Source organism: Nipponia nippon, unplaced genomic scaffold (genome assembly GCF_047370975.1).
Source record: "Nipponia nippon isolate SJK-2023a ecotype South Korea unplaced genomic scaffold, ASM4737097v1 scaffold_16, whole genome shotgun sequence".
NCBI classification, from domain to species: domain Eukaryota; kingdom Metazoa; phylum Chordata; class Aves; order Pelecaniformes; family Threskiornithidae; genus Nipponia; species Nipponia nippon.
Window position 1 is genome coordinate 2,696,133 of NW_028262332.1, and position 15,378 is coordinate 2,711,510.

Here is a 15,378-nt window from a genome sequence, read left to right on the forward strand (position 1 = left end):
AGCCATGTTGCCTGGGCTGGCTGGGCAGCTATGCTCAGACATTTGCCTCGTGGCGGGCAACATGCCCCCTTCCAGAAACATGAGGCTTTGGAAAACTGGGTCAATGGAGAGCTGGGAGGGAGGGAGATCTCTAAATCCTCAGGGCTTGGCATTTGAAAATGAGATTAAGCTATAATCAGGCTTGACAGCAGAGCTGAGAGAGAGACTTTTAACCTTAGAGCAGCTAAGATCCAGCATTTTTGAGGAACAGGATATAAATTCCCTTCTTGAACCTTTAATTCAAAGAGGGGGCCTCTCCCTTGTCCTTTAGTTTTCATTAAAAGGGAAAGAGCAGGGGATGTTCAAGAGGAGGGAATAAGGACCTGGTTCACCTACTGCCACTGCCATGAATTTGGTATTTGCCTCTGCTTGCCCTGGCAGAGTGGTGAGTTGAAATCTTACCCACATTCTCCCCAAATATCATCCTGGCAGGGAGCAGCCACCTTGCTTTCCCTTCTGCTGTTCTGCTGTCAAGGAGAGCCAGGAGGTGGCTTTCCTGGCTGCTTCCCCAGGACCATCTCCAGTGCCTCTTTCGTACCCTTCGCCCACAGCTGCATGTTGGTGGCACAGCTTTAGCACAGCCAGAGCCCTCCTCAGGGCACTATCTGTGCATTTAGCAAGGATGATAACACTAGGTGTGATTCTTTAATTCTCCATGAGGCCTGCAGGTGGGGATGAGTTTGCTGCAGGTGAGTTTCTGTGAGCACAGAGAGAGGGGAGAGCTGGCTGACAAAGAGTAACAACACTCAGAAACCCTTTTACAGTGTCCTAGAAGACTTCTTTCGTCAGCTTCTAGTGATCAGAGCTATAAACCTGAAGGAAATCTATTAATGTCTATGGAGATCTACACCCCTGTTGGAGAATCGGAGACCTGGCCCAGATTGTCTCTGGAGTCTGAGAGCATCCGCTGCTTTCAAAGAGAGCTTGTAAGAGCCCTTCTGCATCACACGGGGACCTGTTTGCTTTAAGCACCGTAGGCAGGAGAGAAGAACTGAGGCTGGAGCGTGTAGTGGAGGATGAGGGGTTAAGTCTTTTCCGTGCAAATTGCAGCAGTAAGCCCACTAATGCTTGCACTGATATTTCAAACAGTATTCAATAAGGTCAGTGCTACCCCTGCTTTTCACTAGCTACAGTTTTAATGCTGAGAGCAATCAGCAGGCAGTCGTTTATCTCTGAGGGAAAGCTTGAACTGTATGACTTACCAGGGACTTAAGTTATCATTAACTGTCAAAACATAACCAGTAACGTCTGAAAACAAAGTTTAGTTTGCCAGAAAAGAACAGTCCTGCATTTTTGCAGGAAGTAAAATAGTCATTAATGTCAACGATGCTGCAGTGCCCCAGCAATGTTAAGGACAGGGGAGCGTACAGGGTGAGGTACATATCTGAGCCTCGGGCTCACCTTCCCAAGGAGAGCCCCACAGCCCAGCAAATGCCAAGAGGACACCCTATAGAGAGCAGTCCAAGTTGTTGATCAGCTTAATTATAGATTAGATTAATGTGAACTGTCTTTTCTGTTCTAACTTGAGATTTCACAAAGATCTCCCCCCCTACCTTATAGAACTGCCTCCAAAAAGCTCTAAAAATGTGCTTTTTTAATGCAAAGGATTTTTTTCATTTGTCAGCTGTGGATTTGCCACCAGCCCTCCCCACACAGACGTTCACTGCAGCTGAATTTCTTAAGTGGGACTTTTTTTTTATGATTTTGTTATATCGTTACCGTTGAAATCAGTCTAAGGCCTTCTGGATGCTGATCAGCAAAAGGCACTTCGGTTCCTTTGCTGGGAGGCGTTTTATTTTCAGTTTTTGAACATTGGCATTTGATGAGTCAATTTTTAAGAGTTTAGGTAGACTGGATCAAATCTTGTTAGAGAATTGGCATGGGTGATTTTGGGTCAGCTTGCAAAAACTGCTCTTTTTAAACATGAGGGACTTCTTTCTTCTTCCAGAGCTGCTCAGGGCATTGTGATTGTTCTTTTTCATGAAGAAGAAAGGCAGGTGGGTGCCAGCTTCCCCTGCTTCTCACTGCAGCTCAGTTGTTTCTTTGAATCCACTTACTTTTTCAAGGGACTATTGCAAGGGAAATATCCAGAAACTTTGTAAGTCCGAAGTCTCTCACATTACGTTCCCAGTTCAGAAGAGTCTGTGTGGAGCCAGACCTCCTTGTCTGAAATCGTTTAATGAAAGTAGTATGATTAGAGTAGCAGCAGGATTTGGCCCATTTTCTAGGAAATTACACCATGTCTGTATTCATTGTCATCCGGTTAATTGATAAATTGATACATCTGTTGAGGAAAAAAAAAAAAAAAAAGAAAAAAACCCATGAAAAACTGCAGAGGAGCCTGAAATGAAAAGCAGCAAATGCCTGGAGCATGCTGCCTTTTCCCTTGCCCTTAGCTGCTGTGCAGGAGAGCTGTACTTGGCCCAGCTGCTGGCTCAGCTGGCCAGCAAGGTCCGTGGGTCTGCCCAGGTTTATACAGCCTGGACCAGAGGCTGGAGTTTGGGTGATATTTGGGAAACACTGAGCTCTGCAGAAAGGGCTCAGGAACCTTTTTGGGGGCAGAAACACCCAAGTCTGCCAGATGGTGTCTGCTTGGAGATGGATCAAAACAGCCTCATCAGTTAAAAAAAAATTAATTATATTTCCAGTGGTTGATTATGTTACACAAGACATTTTCAGCATGTGTGTGTAGGAGGCAGGGGTAGGAAGACAGTTTTATTATTGAGACATTTATTCCCAGAGCAGGAGGCTTGGAAGCTTTTCCAATGTGTTAGAAGCACCCCAGAGGAAGAAACCCAAACAGCCGGCACTGGCCAGCACCCCGGAGGTGCTGCGGGCAGCGGTGCCTCAGCCTTGCTGCCTGCAGCCTCAGCCTCCCTGCCTGCACTCCCAGCCCACAAGTGACAGCCCCATCTTGCCAGCTCTTGGTTAAAAGGAAAATTAGTGTCTTTGCAGATGAAAAGTTGATTGAGCTCTGACTTCAGCGTGGGAGGGAGGTGATCGTTTCAACATCATCTTTCCCTTTTTCTTGTTCTTTATCCGCTGGGCTCAGTGGGACTGAGGTGCTCCCACCCTGTGCTCCTTGCTGTCCTGCTGGAATGGAGGAGGGAACAACTGATGTGGATCACATTTCAAACCCCTGTCTGTGCCAGAGGAATCACCTTCACATGATAAAAACCTCCATCCCATGTTACATGACACAGAGAAAACCTGATGGATGACCTGGCCTTTGCCTGGAGAAACCCCAGCGTTCTGCATCCCATCCCCTGCAGGGTTTGGTAGTCTAGATGCAGATGCATCCTAAGAGATTAAATACAACTCCTGCTTTCCACTGTCACAAGGCGAGGCTCCAGTTTTGATAGGCATTTAGGCTCTGGAGACACTCATCTCAATGTGAATTAGAGATGTGAGCGTCTGGTTCTGAAGTCTTGTCTGAATTATTTTTGGTGAAAGCTCTTGAGAGAGAAAGCAAAAGAGGCCTTGTGCTGGTTGTTTGGGCCAACCTTAGTCCCTGGCTGCCCTGGAAGCCTCCTGACGCCATGCCAACATGGGGCGATGGCTCCCCAGCCAACAGTGCCCGCAGCCAGTGTGCTGCCCAGAGGCTGCTGGAGCACGAGGATTTCTGGGCACACTCCTGTTTGGCAGAGATGACTGCAGTTGATGAATCAGCCTTGCACCACTCCTGAGTCCTCTGTTTATAGAGAAACCTCAGATGCCTCCTCCAGACATCCTTCTGAAAAAAAGGAAAGTAATCAGAGGGGCGCAGGGGCTGAGGTTTCCCAAAATTTCATTGCAGGTTTGCCAGCACCCTGGGAGCTCACCTCGCCTCTCCTGCCCTCACCGGAGCAATTGCCTGGCTCCCCACAACACGCTGCCCTCGTCCCTCTGTCCTGCCTTCTCTGCAGCATTGCTTTGAGCGCTGCTTCCAACTCACAGAACAAAACAGGGGACACATCCAGTTGTTTGCTGTTGGGTTAATTAGCTGCCTAAAGCTGCTGCAGTCATTTCACTGAGCTTATGGGGACCTGCACCTGGTCCCAGACTCATATTTGGCCCTGGTGGGGACAGTGCAATACAAACACACTAGAAGCGCATTGCTGTTAAAGCCTTTATGAATCTCCAGAGAGTAAATACTCATGAGATCAACTTCATTATCATGTACATTCATATTTAGAGGAGCAATTGTAGCTTTATACAGCTATGGAGTGAGTGACTCTCCTGTCACCAGGTAATGTGCAAGAGCAAATTGCATTTTCTTCTTGGAGTGTAGTTTAGACTTGGTTTTGCTTTGCTTGCTCTCCTTTCCTATGCAAAGGTATCTGATTTACAATTGTTTTGGGGTTGTTTTGCAGATGCATAGCTGGAATAACAACAATAAAATATATGAAGGGACAAGTAATAGCTGAAATCATTAAGTGGAAAAATGAAAATAAAATATGAATAGATAATTATAGGGAAATGTTATGTCTTAGTGATATAATGCAGTGCTCTGCAGAGAGACCCAGGCTAGCGTGGGCACTGGTGGTTGTTTAGCTGGGCTACATGCAATTTGGCCTGGACTAACGGCCCGTTTCCCAACAGAGCTCATTAGCTCAGGCTGGGTGCCCTGCTAACAGGCTCTTCTGTAGCTGTGCTCTGCGTGGTGCTGCAGCATTCAGGATAGAGGATGTCCATGGCAGTCTAATTGTCATATCGACTTCAGTGTGATATGTCATGAGAGTTTCCTCCCACCAATATATAATGCAGCAGTGACCTAAGCTTAACTTTTTCATGGTACCTAATGCCTTTATATAGCTATATGTTTATATTATGCAAATGTTGGCTTTAAAATGACTGATTTCCAGGAGCTCTACCAGTTGTCCTTTTAAACAAGAGGGAAAAATGAAGATTAAATCGTGTGTGTGTGTGTGTGTGTGTGGGCAGGAGTGTAGATGTGGATTTTCTGGAATGAAAAAACAGGGTCTGTTGTGTCTCTAGGACCACCATGCGGTCCCATACCGGTTGCACCTATAGTGCTGTAAAGCCAATCCGCTCAGCACGCGCGTGCGTCCTCACCAGGGATATGTGCTGGGGAAGAGGCAAATGGGTGTCCAGCACCTGCTGTGCTGCAGAGCTGGCTCCCAGCAGAAGTGGTGAGGTAGAAATGAAGACAAAGCAGTGGTGCCAAGGGGTCAATCCATAACATACCAATGATCATAAGTGGGGAAACGGAGTGGCAGCAGAAGGGGAACAGTGTACTGTATCTGTCGTGTGAAGATTTTTTTCCTTAGCTGCTCCCCAAAAGATACGCTCCTGAATGTCTTCTTGGCTATCGCTGTTGACAATCTGGCAAATGCCCAAGAGCTGACCAAGGTATGTATGAGACTTCTGTTTCTTCAAACTTAGACCACAGCTGCTGGATCTAAAGCACAGCTTACTGACCTTTCCAGACACCCCGAGATTTCCTCTAGAGCCTGTTAATGTGGTATCTCTGTTTACCAGTTTGCATTACAGAGAGGCACCTGGAGGTTTATTCTTGTTCAGGTTTGTTTCATTTCAGGCTTGTTTCAGTGAACTATTTCATGTTCTTTAGTTTCATTCTATCACAGAGTGGGCAGTGGGCATTGCTCACCTCGCTGTTGCATGGAGGTGCACAGGCATTTGTAGCATTTGCTGTTTTCAAGAGCAGAGGTGAAGCAATTAACAGGTTTTGGCCAACTTGAAGCTTAGGCATGGGAAAACGCAGGTGTTGTATTGCTGCTTTTGCTGTCTCACACTAATGTTTCATACCTTGCTGAGTTTCGGGATGAATCAAAGAATTAACATTCTCCAATCAACTCCCTGGAAAACAACTTGCAGAGGCTATTGTGAATACTCAGTGAAGATGTTATAATATTCCTGCCTCTCACCAGGTGCAGGAGAAATCTGAGGCACCAGCCCAAGTAAAAGCAGAAAGCCAGGTCCTGGCAAGAGATGGAAATGACACTGATGTAACTTTACTGTATGCGGAGATTTATATTGGAGCATTCCCTATGGAGAAAAACTTATAGCCTCAGTATTGCGCAGGAAGGATTGCAAGTGCTGCAGTTTGTATTCATATTATTACATCCTTTTGATTTCTCATTGTAGCATACTCAGGTGTATTTATGAGGCAGCATTAGATCTCGTTTGCACATTTCTAGCTTGTTCTCACTGAGTGGATAAAAACGCTCACACCCCATTGCTGTGCTGCTGCCATCGCCATAAGTCACAGTGACCTGCTAGTGGCAGAAGCACCACTGTATCCACCTTAGTAGTTGTATTTTACAAGCTTCAGCTGATATACTCTTAACAGGGTAAGAGGATCACTAACTATGTGCTTATACAGCATTGGGAAAGGATATTTTCTCTTTTTGGAGTTGTAGAAAGGTGCAGTAGTTCATTGATACACGATGCAACTCCACAGTTCAGGGACACAGAGATTTCTGGGAGTTTTCTACCCCACTCCAGCTGCCGAAGACCAAAGCAGCTAACTGTTCCTAGTTGAAATCCATGTCTCTCTTGCAGCTGAGCTTGTCTTTACCAGCTCTCCTTTTCTGCTGTGGAGCTGTGTGACTGGCATCAGCTTCCAGCTTTGATGGGAGCCTTGTTCCCTGACAACTGATATCTAGCGCAGACCGTACAAGAAGGCTGGTGGCTTTTAGGTGTATAATAAATGTTCCTATGTCTCTGAGCCCATGTTCTGCATTCATCCTCTCTTATAATGCAGCTCAGGGCTGTGTTTAATAGCTCTCAGTGTTTTTTTCATTTCTGGGAAGTTTTTCCCTTACAGCAGCTCAGCTGTTTCTGTTCTTTCGAAAGCCCGCAGAAATCTCCAGCGCAGGGGCATGCATCCTCCCAGCCTGTTCAGGACATTTATGGGCATCCCTTGCATGTGCTAAGAAAGAGGATCAGGCCCAGCACAATTCTTGGATAATGAAGCTTATCCTGCTTCTTTCTTAATCCTTTTAGTGCTTTCTTGTGAATATTTCAGCAGCTGACTGGGATGGTTAGAAACCTGACTTTGTTGATGTTTATAAAGTATAATTAAATATTGATGGATTCAGCAGCATTGCCAAATCATAAAGCTTCTTGAGAAACTCTTTTTTTGCTTTAATTTTATTTATGATCCCCCAAAATCACTAGGGCTTTGAAAAGAAGAGGGAAAAGATAAAAGTAATTCAATTATGTAGCATACCTGGAGAATGAGAGATTTATTGCTAAGTAAATATGATCATGCAAAACCAAAAATGGCCCGGGGATATAATTAAGTTACTCAGGAGTCAGTTGATCTCAGGAGACTTTCTTGACATTTATGCTGTAAAACTAATCGAGATCAGTGCTGCATATAATGTGGGAAAACCATAAGCAGTTTGCAACTGCCTCTATTTTGGAAAGACAGAAAGCTTTCCAGCTAACCTTCAGAACTGAAACACTTCAACCAACATTTCCACTTCTGGATGCTAATTTGGACTTCTTTTATCATGGTATTTGAACATTTCTCAGTAGCCTTAGCTGGGCCTTGTGACCTGTAACAGAAGTTATCAGAATTGTAACTATATTTAACTTAAGCTTGATCATCCGATGTCTGTTACAAAACTCACCAGTACTTTGGAATGACTCATTTTGGGGAAAAAAAAAAAAAAAAAAAAAAAGGATCACCTTATTTCCTTTGAATATATAAAGAATCTGTTCTCCAGCCTCCGCCTCTCTCTCCCCAGGTCTCTCTCCTCCTCTTCCTGTGCTGGCTCTCCCTTACCACTGACTTAAACTCTGCCAACTTAATTTCTAGTGATTTCTCAGAACTGTCCTGAATCTCTTTGGCTGCCTACCTTCTAGTTTTTTCCCATATATTGGCAGGTTTTTCTTCCTGTTCACTTATTCAGAGTGGAATCTAAAATTGTCCCCAAAATTTACTTTTAAATCTTCTCTCCGCTGACCATCCCACAGTGTCTCCGGTGACACACAGCAGTTTGTTCTTCATTCTCATTAAACTTGCATGTAAAGCTGCTACCAGTGACCCTTTATTTTCCTAAATATCCTAAAACACAAAGTGTGTTCTCTAGTCTCTGTGCACTGCCAGCAATCCCTGAGAAAGCAGTGTAAAAACAGGCACTGTGGGATAGGAGGGATGTGTGAATTTTATATGAACATATACAAAATATATAAAAAGGTTGAGAAATCCCCAGAAATAAGACTGAAATGAGAGGCAAAAGCAAGAGTCTAACAGCTGTGAAGACCTCTCTTCCTCCTTCCCAATGGAGAGGGCTTTAATTGGGTAAACTTAATAAAAAACAGTCAGTGTTAACCATGCACATCATTATGGGTAGCACTGAAGGTGGGTTTTAATGTGTGGTAAATTGTGTGGTTTAAATGAAGATTTAGAGCTCTAGAAAACAGAAAGGAAACACAAAAGAGAGATGTCCTTATAGGCAGGGCCTTTATCTGTGCTTGCCCCTGTATAATGATGGTGGCAGTCGAGCTGTCAGAGCTGGGCTGTTGCAGGGAAGTGGGATTGGATGGATGTTGCCGTCGCAGCTCAGAGCTGGCTTCAGTCATGTACTGTCACACCCCTGCGGGCTTCAAGCAGAGCAAGATGAGCCTGTGCCCCAGTGAGACCCCACAGTGTAAGTATCAAGCAAAAAATTAATTAATTTTTGTAGTGATCTGCAATCTCTGGGTGGAAGGAGCTACAGAAATATTATTAAGCAATCATCTGCTAAAGCGTGTGCTTGTTCTGAGTTAGGGACGGCTGCATTTATAATGACAAGGGATATTTTCTGCTGTTACTTTGAGATATCGAATCCAGCAAAATTACTGATGCACTGGGGAGAATGGAGTTGAAGCTACAAATTTTGAAGAGATGTTAGAAACTGCACCTGGTGCTTTAGGTGCACAGAAAGAAAAATCAAGAGCCTTTGAATGTATGTGAATTTAACACTGCCAGAGAGTCCTCAAGAGGAGCAACAACTTGAAGATACTTGCGGAATGAAAGGAAAACCTTAAAAGCCGCCTTATTGGGGGCCTTATTCCTCAAAAGATTCATATTCTGCAGATACCCTTGATTTACAACAAACTTCCAAGTCATTGATAAATTTACTGGAAGTTGGAAGTTGAGAAATATTGACTTTGTATAATTTTTCAGCAGGGCTTTTTTTTTGTGGCCTGTCTCAGGTTCTTCATTGACTATAGTAGAAATTTACTTGTTACAGATTTGCTAATATTTGGAAAGAAAAAAAACCAAGAAACCTTACTGGTAGCAATTTTTTTAATTATTATTTTCCTATCTTTTCTTTTTTCTTTGAAAGGAGAAAAGGAAAACACTTGCAAAAATATTTCAGTTTAAGCAAATAATGCTAAAGTCAGAGCAAGGAATTGTTTATGCATATAGTATTCGGGATGGATAAATCTATATTCCTCTTTCAAAGCTGGATTTCTCACTGTCTGCTTTCATGATTTTAAGCATAACTCTTTCACAGCATTACCTTTGAAGAACAGAGGTAGACCTGTGGCATGTCAAAGTTTGACAGAAGAGCCTGTGACTGCTCTCATCTTGATGTGTGGTTATTCCTTGGATATGTGTGATGCTGACATTGCCATCAGAGGGTCTGTGTTTATCCTGCCACGATTTTACTATCTAATTTGACTGGCTAGAAAGTTCAAAGGAAGTCTAACCTAGATGACCATTGAAGATGAACCAGGCTGTTTCTTTGCTTTTGTCCTCATCTCATTGTTTAAGATCCTGTAGTTTGAATTTGAGCAATATTTCTCTTGTCACTACACCAGGTCGGAGGAAATAAATCATAGTTATACTCTGTGGGAACTTGCAATGCCAATAGAGGTTAAAAATCCACATGATCTGGGGATATACAGAAAGCATGAACATAACCATCTTTCTGATCTATGCTTGAGTCTACAGACTACGCTTTAATATGGTTCCTCCTTTCTGTTTTCACCCTATAAGTCCTCAGTGATTCAACTGAAATAAGTGGAAATATCTGGGGTAAAACTGGTGTGAGCAGGAGCAGTCAAATCCTGAAACTTATTATTTCAGAAAAGTCACATGGGCCAGAAGTCATGAAGGATTTAGGAGCCTGTCTCATACATTTCACTAGGACATAGGCTTCAGAGCGGTTTTATGCATGCAAGACTGAGATAAACGGTACTCACTTCGCCCCAGAAATGTCACGCTTGTGGTCAGGTCTCTCTCTGCTCTGCCATAGTCTGCTACCCGTATGCTAAGTAGTAAGATGAGACCCAAGAGAGGTAAGGAAGCTTTGTGAGGGAGATATGTCCTTGGTAAAAATGCACTGAGCACTTGACCAAACCTTGCATTTCTCATCTCGACCAGCTGTTGATGGCACCAAGGCCCTACCCAGGGGTCCTTGCAAGAAGTTATGAAATTCTGCCTTATTTTAATGACTTTCCACTGTTCTCGCAGCATGGCAGTGACAGTCACATATGACTCATGCTTTGGGGAGCTCTGGTTATTGTCATTTCATGGTGCATGCTCTGATTTCTCTTGATTTTCTGCACCAGGACGAGGAGGAGATGGAGGAAGCCACCAATCAAAAGCTCGCCCTGCAAAAGGCCAAGGAAGTGGCAGAAGTCAGCCCCATGTCTGCAGCTAACATTTCCATAGCCGCGTAAGCATTATTTTATTATTTGGGAACTTTATCATTTGGTTTCTTTTTTTCAGTGTCGATATATGTCTGTTCAAGCGCCGCATCCCATAGTACTCTGTGAGCCCTTTTATACCATCTCTGTTACTGCCAGGGCTTTAGGCTGACTGAATACTTCAGCGCTGATCACTTAACCATGAATTTAATTAAGTATTTCTTTTAGTTTGTTTTTCTTTGTAATGCCTCATCTTTTGCCTTGCTATAAATAACTGTATTTTAGAAGGATATTTTTAAGCTGGCCTAGGATAGATTTCACCAGGTGAAGTGTTAACATTTCACTTTGGATTTTTAATTACAAGAGGTATGTGTGCACATACTATATTAACTATTCTTTAATGATTTCTGCTTTGAGAATTTAAGTGTAAAGGCATCCTCCTAAATATCAGACTGAAAAATACGCTTGAATGCTCTTTCTTTGCTGTTTGAAAGAGTGCTGGGCTGAATAAAATCATGTGTGCGAACAGTCACTGGTTTGTAGCTAGAAATATCAATTTGCATTTTCAGATGCAGGCTTTTCTGCATGAATGTGGACATATACACATATTCTGTGATACCAGAATCCTTAGAAAACGTTGCCTTGAGGCCCCCTTTTTCATATACACCAATCTAAACCAAAGTGAAAAACTGCTATGTAGGTGGGAATACTTGTCTGGGTGTTACTGAGCTCAATGCAGAGTTCTGCCTGGATGGGATTATGGGCCTGTGTTTGAGACATGCCTACCTTGAATGAATTTACTTAAAAGTATGTTCTTCTTAAAGGTTCATTTACATCTTCTGGAATTTCAGCATCAGGACTTCCAGCATCAAAAAATTTGGTCATGCGTTTTAATGAGAGCTGCTGATATTTTCCAGCTCCCTTTTGCAGGGGAGGCCTCCAAAAGCTGGAGAAGCTCAAGCATAGAAAAAGAAATTTCCTGTTCAATTTTATTCCAAAGTATCTGAAATACAGCAGGACCCCTGTTTGTTCCTTCAGTGTAAATCTCTTGAGACCCTTGTTAGTGGGAGTTTAATCCACTACATAGAAGAAAATAGGCCAAATGGAACCAGTTCATTATATGTAAAGGAAAAGAATATTATTAATTTGGCTATTTTATTCTTCTTACCATTTTATTTTGCAATTACTGCCTTAATCAGCTCCTATTTATGCCATGTCTGTTTGTTGGTTTTGAATATAATCCTTTTCTTACAATGATTTCCTGTCCAGTCTTGAAAAGAAGCCAAATGAGGACACTTGCTCTTGTTCTTTGATGAATTTCCTGGTACTGCTACTTTAAAATGCAAAATAATTATGCTTATTTTCTTCTTTTTTAGTCAAAAGCATAGTGCACGTGAAGATTTCTTAGAAGTCACGAAAAAAAACACTTTAATGGAGCTAAGATTTCACACCACATTGTTGGTTGCTTAAAATAATTTTATTCCATGATTTTTGACCAGGCTTTCACCTGGTTTTCAATATCACAGGGCCAGTTTTGTGATCACGATTGAAAGTGAGTACAAAATTGTGCATTTCTGCTTATTTTGCCTCAAATTCTATCTGCCCAGATCCCTATCTGCCACATTTGTACAGGCAGATAATTAGGCTTACAAATGAAAACATTTGAAAGTGTAGTCGAACGCTTCCACATCTACTAACCACAGCAACATCATGCACGCTGTGTGGAAGCCATCATCTAACAACCGTCATGTGAATTCTCATTTTCTCTGCTTTAGTGCCAGCGAGGTGCTTACAAGGCCTTTCACAAAGCTCGCAGGACTTTAGCTTGGAAAAAGAATGTGTTAAGGTCAATAGGTTGATGACCGAATGGATAATGACATAGAGGAGAAGGCAAGGGAGAAGTTAGGTGATTTGAGAGAGAGAAATAGGTGTATGGATGGATTGCTGGCTGATGATCCAAAAGGTATTTAATGAATGCATGCCAAAGCAATTTGTTTAATAGATAAATACATCCATAGTGAACTTCAAAGGGGCTTAACAGCTACAACTTTCAGGTTTGTAGCACCTATCCCTTAGATATCTCTGTCCAGCCCAATAGGGCTGATGATAGGGACCCATGGTTGACAGCAAGATGTACCCCATTACTTCATTTCTTATGGTCTTAAGCTACACAGTGGTCCTGAAGATAGAGCAGATGCCATGTTGATGGCAAGACCTGTCAGATCAAGCTTCTCAGGCAATTCAGAGCTGGACATGCTGAGAAAGAAAAAGTGCTGGGGATGCTTGGAAATGGGATTTTTGGCATATGGAAATATCACTGCAGAAAGCCTGGAGAAGAGAAGGCTGTGGGGACACCTTATTGCAGCCTTTCAATACTTAAAGGGGGCTTATAAGAAAGATGGGGACAGACTTTTTAGCAGGGCCAATAGCGATAGGACAAGGGGTAATGGTTTTAAACTAAAAGAGGGTAGATTCAGACTAGATATAAGGAAGAAATTTTTTACAATGAGGGTGCTGCAACACTGGAATGGGTTGCCCAGAGCAGTGGTAGATACCCCATCCTTGGAAACATTCAAGGCCAGGCTGGATGGGGCTCTGAGCAACCTGATCTGGTTGTAGATGTCCCTGCCAATTGCAGGGGGGATGGACTGGCTGATGTTTAAAGGTCCCTTCCATCCCAAAGCATTCTATGATTCTGATTGATTAAAGCAAACACCTGTAGAGCTTGGGTACCCCTAAGTGGGTGGTGAGCAGGAGATGGGAAAAACTGGGACTGAGCTACCAAAGGCCTACCGCAAAGGTGGCTCTAACCTATCAGTTTATGTTTTTATTTTCTCCTAAGGAATAGTTTTTTAGTTTTAGAATTTGATTTTATTCTCATAATGTATGAAAATGGATTTCTATAACAACAGGCATCTATAGCATGGACAGATGTTCTGAAAACATCAACGTTTTCTCTACCTGCATCACTCAAAACAAGTCTTTCAGGTGTTAGCAGAGGGCACCATGACTTGCATTTTCTTAGTCATGATGTTCATGTTCCCAGCCTGCTTATCCACCTCCTACAGAGGTGATAAAGCCATCCTAGGGCTGAGTCTGGTGAAAAGTCGTATTGGTTTTTCTGCTGTTTCACTGGGAAAGTGTTTTGCTTGCTGTTTTGCTTCTTTCCCTTGTCAGTCCTACATCAAGGACTGAGAGCATGTATCTTCCCCTCAGCCTCCTTCCAGGCCATTGTATACTCCGTAGTGTTGTATCTGCTCCTCCACCTCCGGCATTTCTCCTGTGTGAATACAGTGTGCACTCATGGTTTGTATGCTCCTCTGCCTACAGTTTATCTGCACTGGTTATTCTGCTCTCCTCTGCCATTCAAGCCTCTCTTCGTAACTGAGCTCCAGGAACTGTTCAATTTATTGCATCAGTTGTAAAATGTCATTTCCTAGGCATAAGAAACTGGTTGCTTATTTAGCATGTCAGCCTGCTTGGAGGGTCTGAAGAGGTACCTACAGGTGCGATAGGCTGCTGCGTGAGCCGCACGTTGTTTTGTGGTTGATAGATGGTAAAGCGCTATGGTGTCATGGGGATGTGTTTTAATAATATGCTCATTATTACAGTGGTGTCGAGATATCATCTGTCTTGCAACTGACTCAAAGTGCTTTATTACAGTATTCAACCTGCATTCGGTTTGTAGCTCCTGCTTCATTGATCAAACAGGATTTCTATGGTTTGTCTTCTGCTCCACCAAAGGGATTAACCTGAACAGATTTGTCCGACCACAGTTTGTTTTTTCACCTGGTGAACTCTATCCTGAATGGGCCTTTTTGTTTTGTGGTTTTTCAGGATTAAAAGCTAGGATGGTATGTTGTTTTTGTCATTGTTATAATGTTTGGTTTAGAACAGAATATCTGTTTAACATGTCTTATTGCATTTTAATTTGAGTCCATTCTTTCTTTCTTATTTTTGTCAATTTTTTTTTGTTTTCTGTTTAGCATTTTCCTTGCTTTGTTGTTTCTGGAGGTGAGTTTCTAGGTTTGTTCAGTTTGCCCAGCATTGCCCTCTGTTTCGTACAACATTTAAACCACTCAGCCTCTTGAACTGAGCGACTGTACAGACTGATGAGTCTTTAGAGCAAACCATTGGTGCAGCTTCCTTGCCGGCAAGAACGGAGGAGGGGGGAAAAGGGGAATATTACTCAGATGATGGATGTGCAAAGCACTTTTTGATTCCACTGTAAAGGCACCAGTGGAAGGGAGAGCTGTCAGGCTCGTTCCTGTGGGTGACACAAAGACCCCAGTGCAAACATAGTTTTATTTTCTGTATTTGCCTAACTCAAAGCCTGAACTCCCTGTATTTGGGTTCCTCCTCCGCCTTTTCTATTCCAGCCAGAGATGCACCAATGACATGTACAAAAGGGGCTGTGATAAGCACACCCAGCCCAGCTCAGGCCAGCAGACCAGCTGGAGAAGGACATAAGCTGTGGCTCACCCGGCACCCAGAGCCCATGTATTTTCCAATGGCCTCTCTTCACCTTTTCTTGGGAAAAGTCTTAAAATAGCAATCACAACAGCAAGCAAATGCTAAATTTGTAGGAACTTGCTAAGTAGTTACGCTGAAGTCATGTTGAGTGAAACTTTTTGCATTTTGTTACTTTTTTTTTTTTAATTCCATGTGGTAACGGGTTACAGCTGTGGCCAGACCCAAGGATATTATTTAAACATAGGTATAGGG

At 43.0% G+C, this 15,378-nt stretch overlaps 1 protein-coding gene across 6 annotated transcripts in view; it reads left to right on the forward strand.

Moving 5' to 3' along the window:
* Window positions 1-15,378, forward strand: part of CACNA1B (calcium voltage-gated channel subunit alpha1 B) — a 300,789-nt gene that overhangs the window by 192,848 nt on the left and 92,563 nt on the right. For all 6 annotated transcript variants that reach the window (XM_087752565.1, XM_087752559.1, XM_087752560.1 and 3 more), the window contains 2 exons: window positions 5,324-5,391; window positions 10,576-10,682. In XM_087752565.1, coding sequence (XP_087608691.1) covers window positions 5,324-5,391; window positions 10,576-10,682 — 175 coding nt within the window. The remainder of the gene's footprint in view (window positions 1-5,323; window positions 5,392-10,575; window positions 10,683-15,378) is intronic.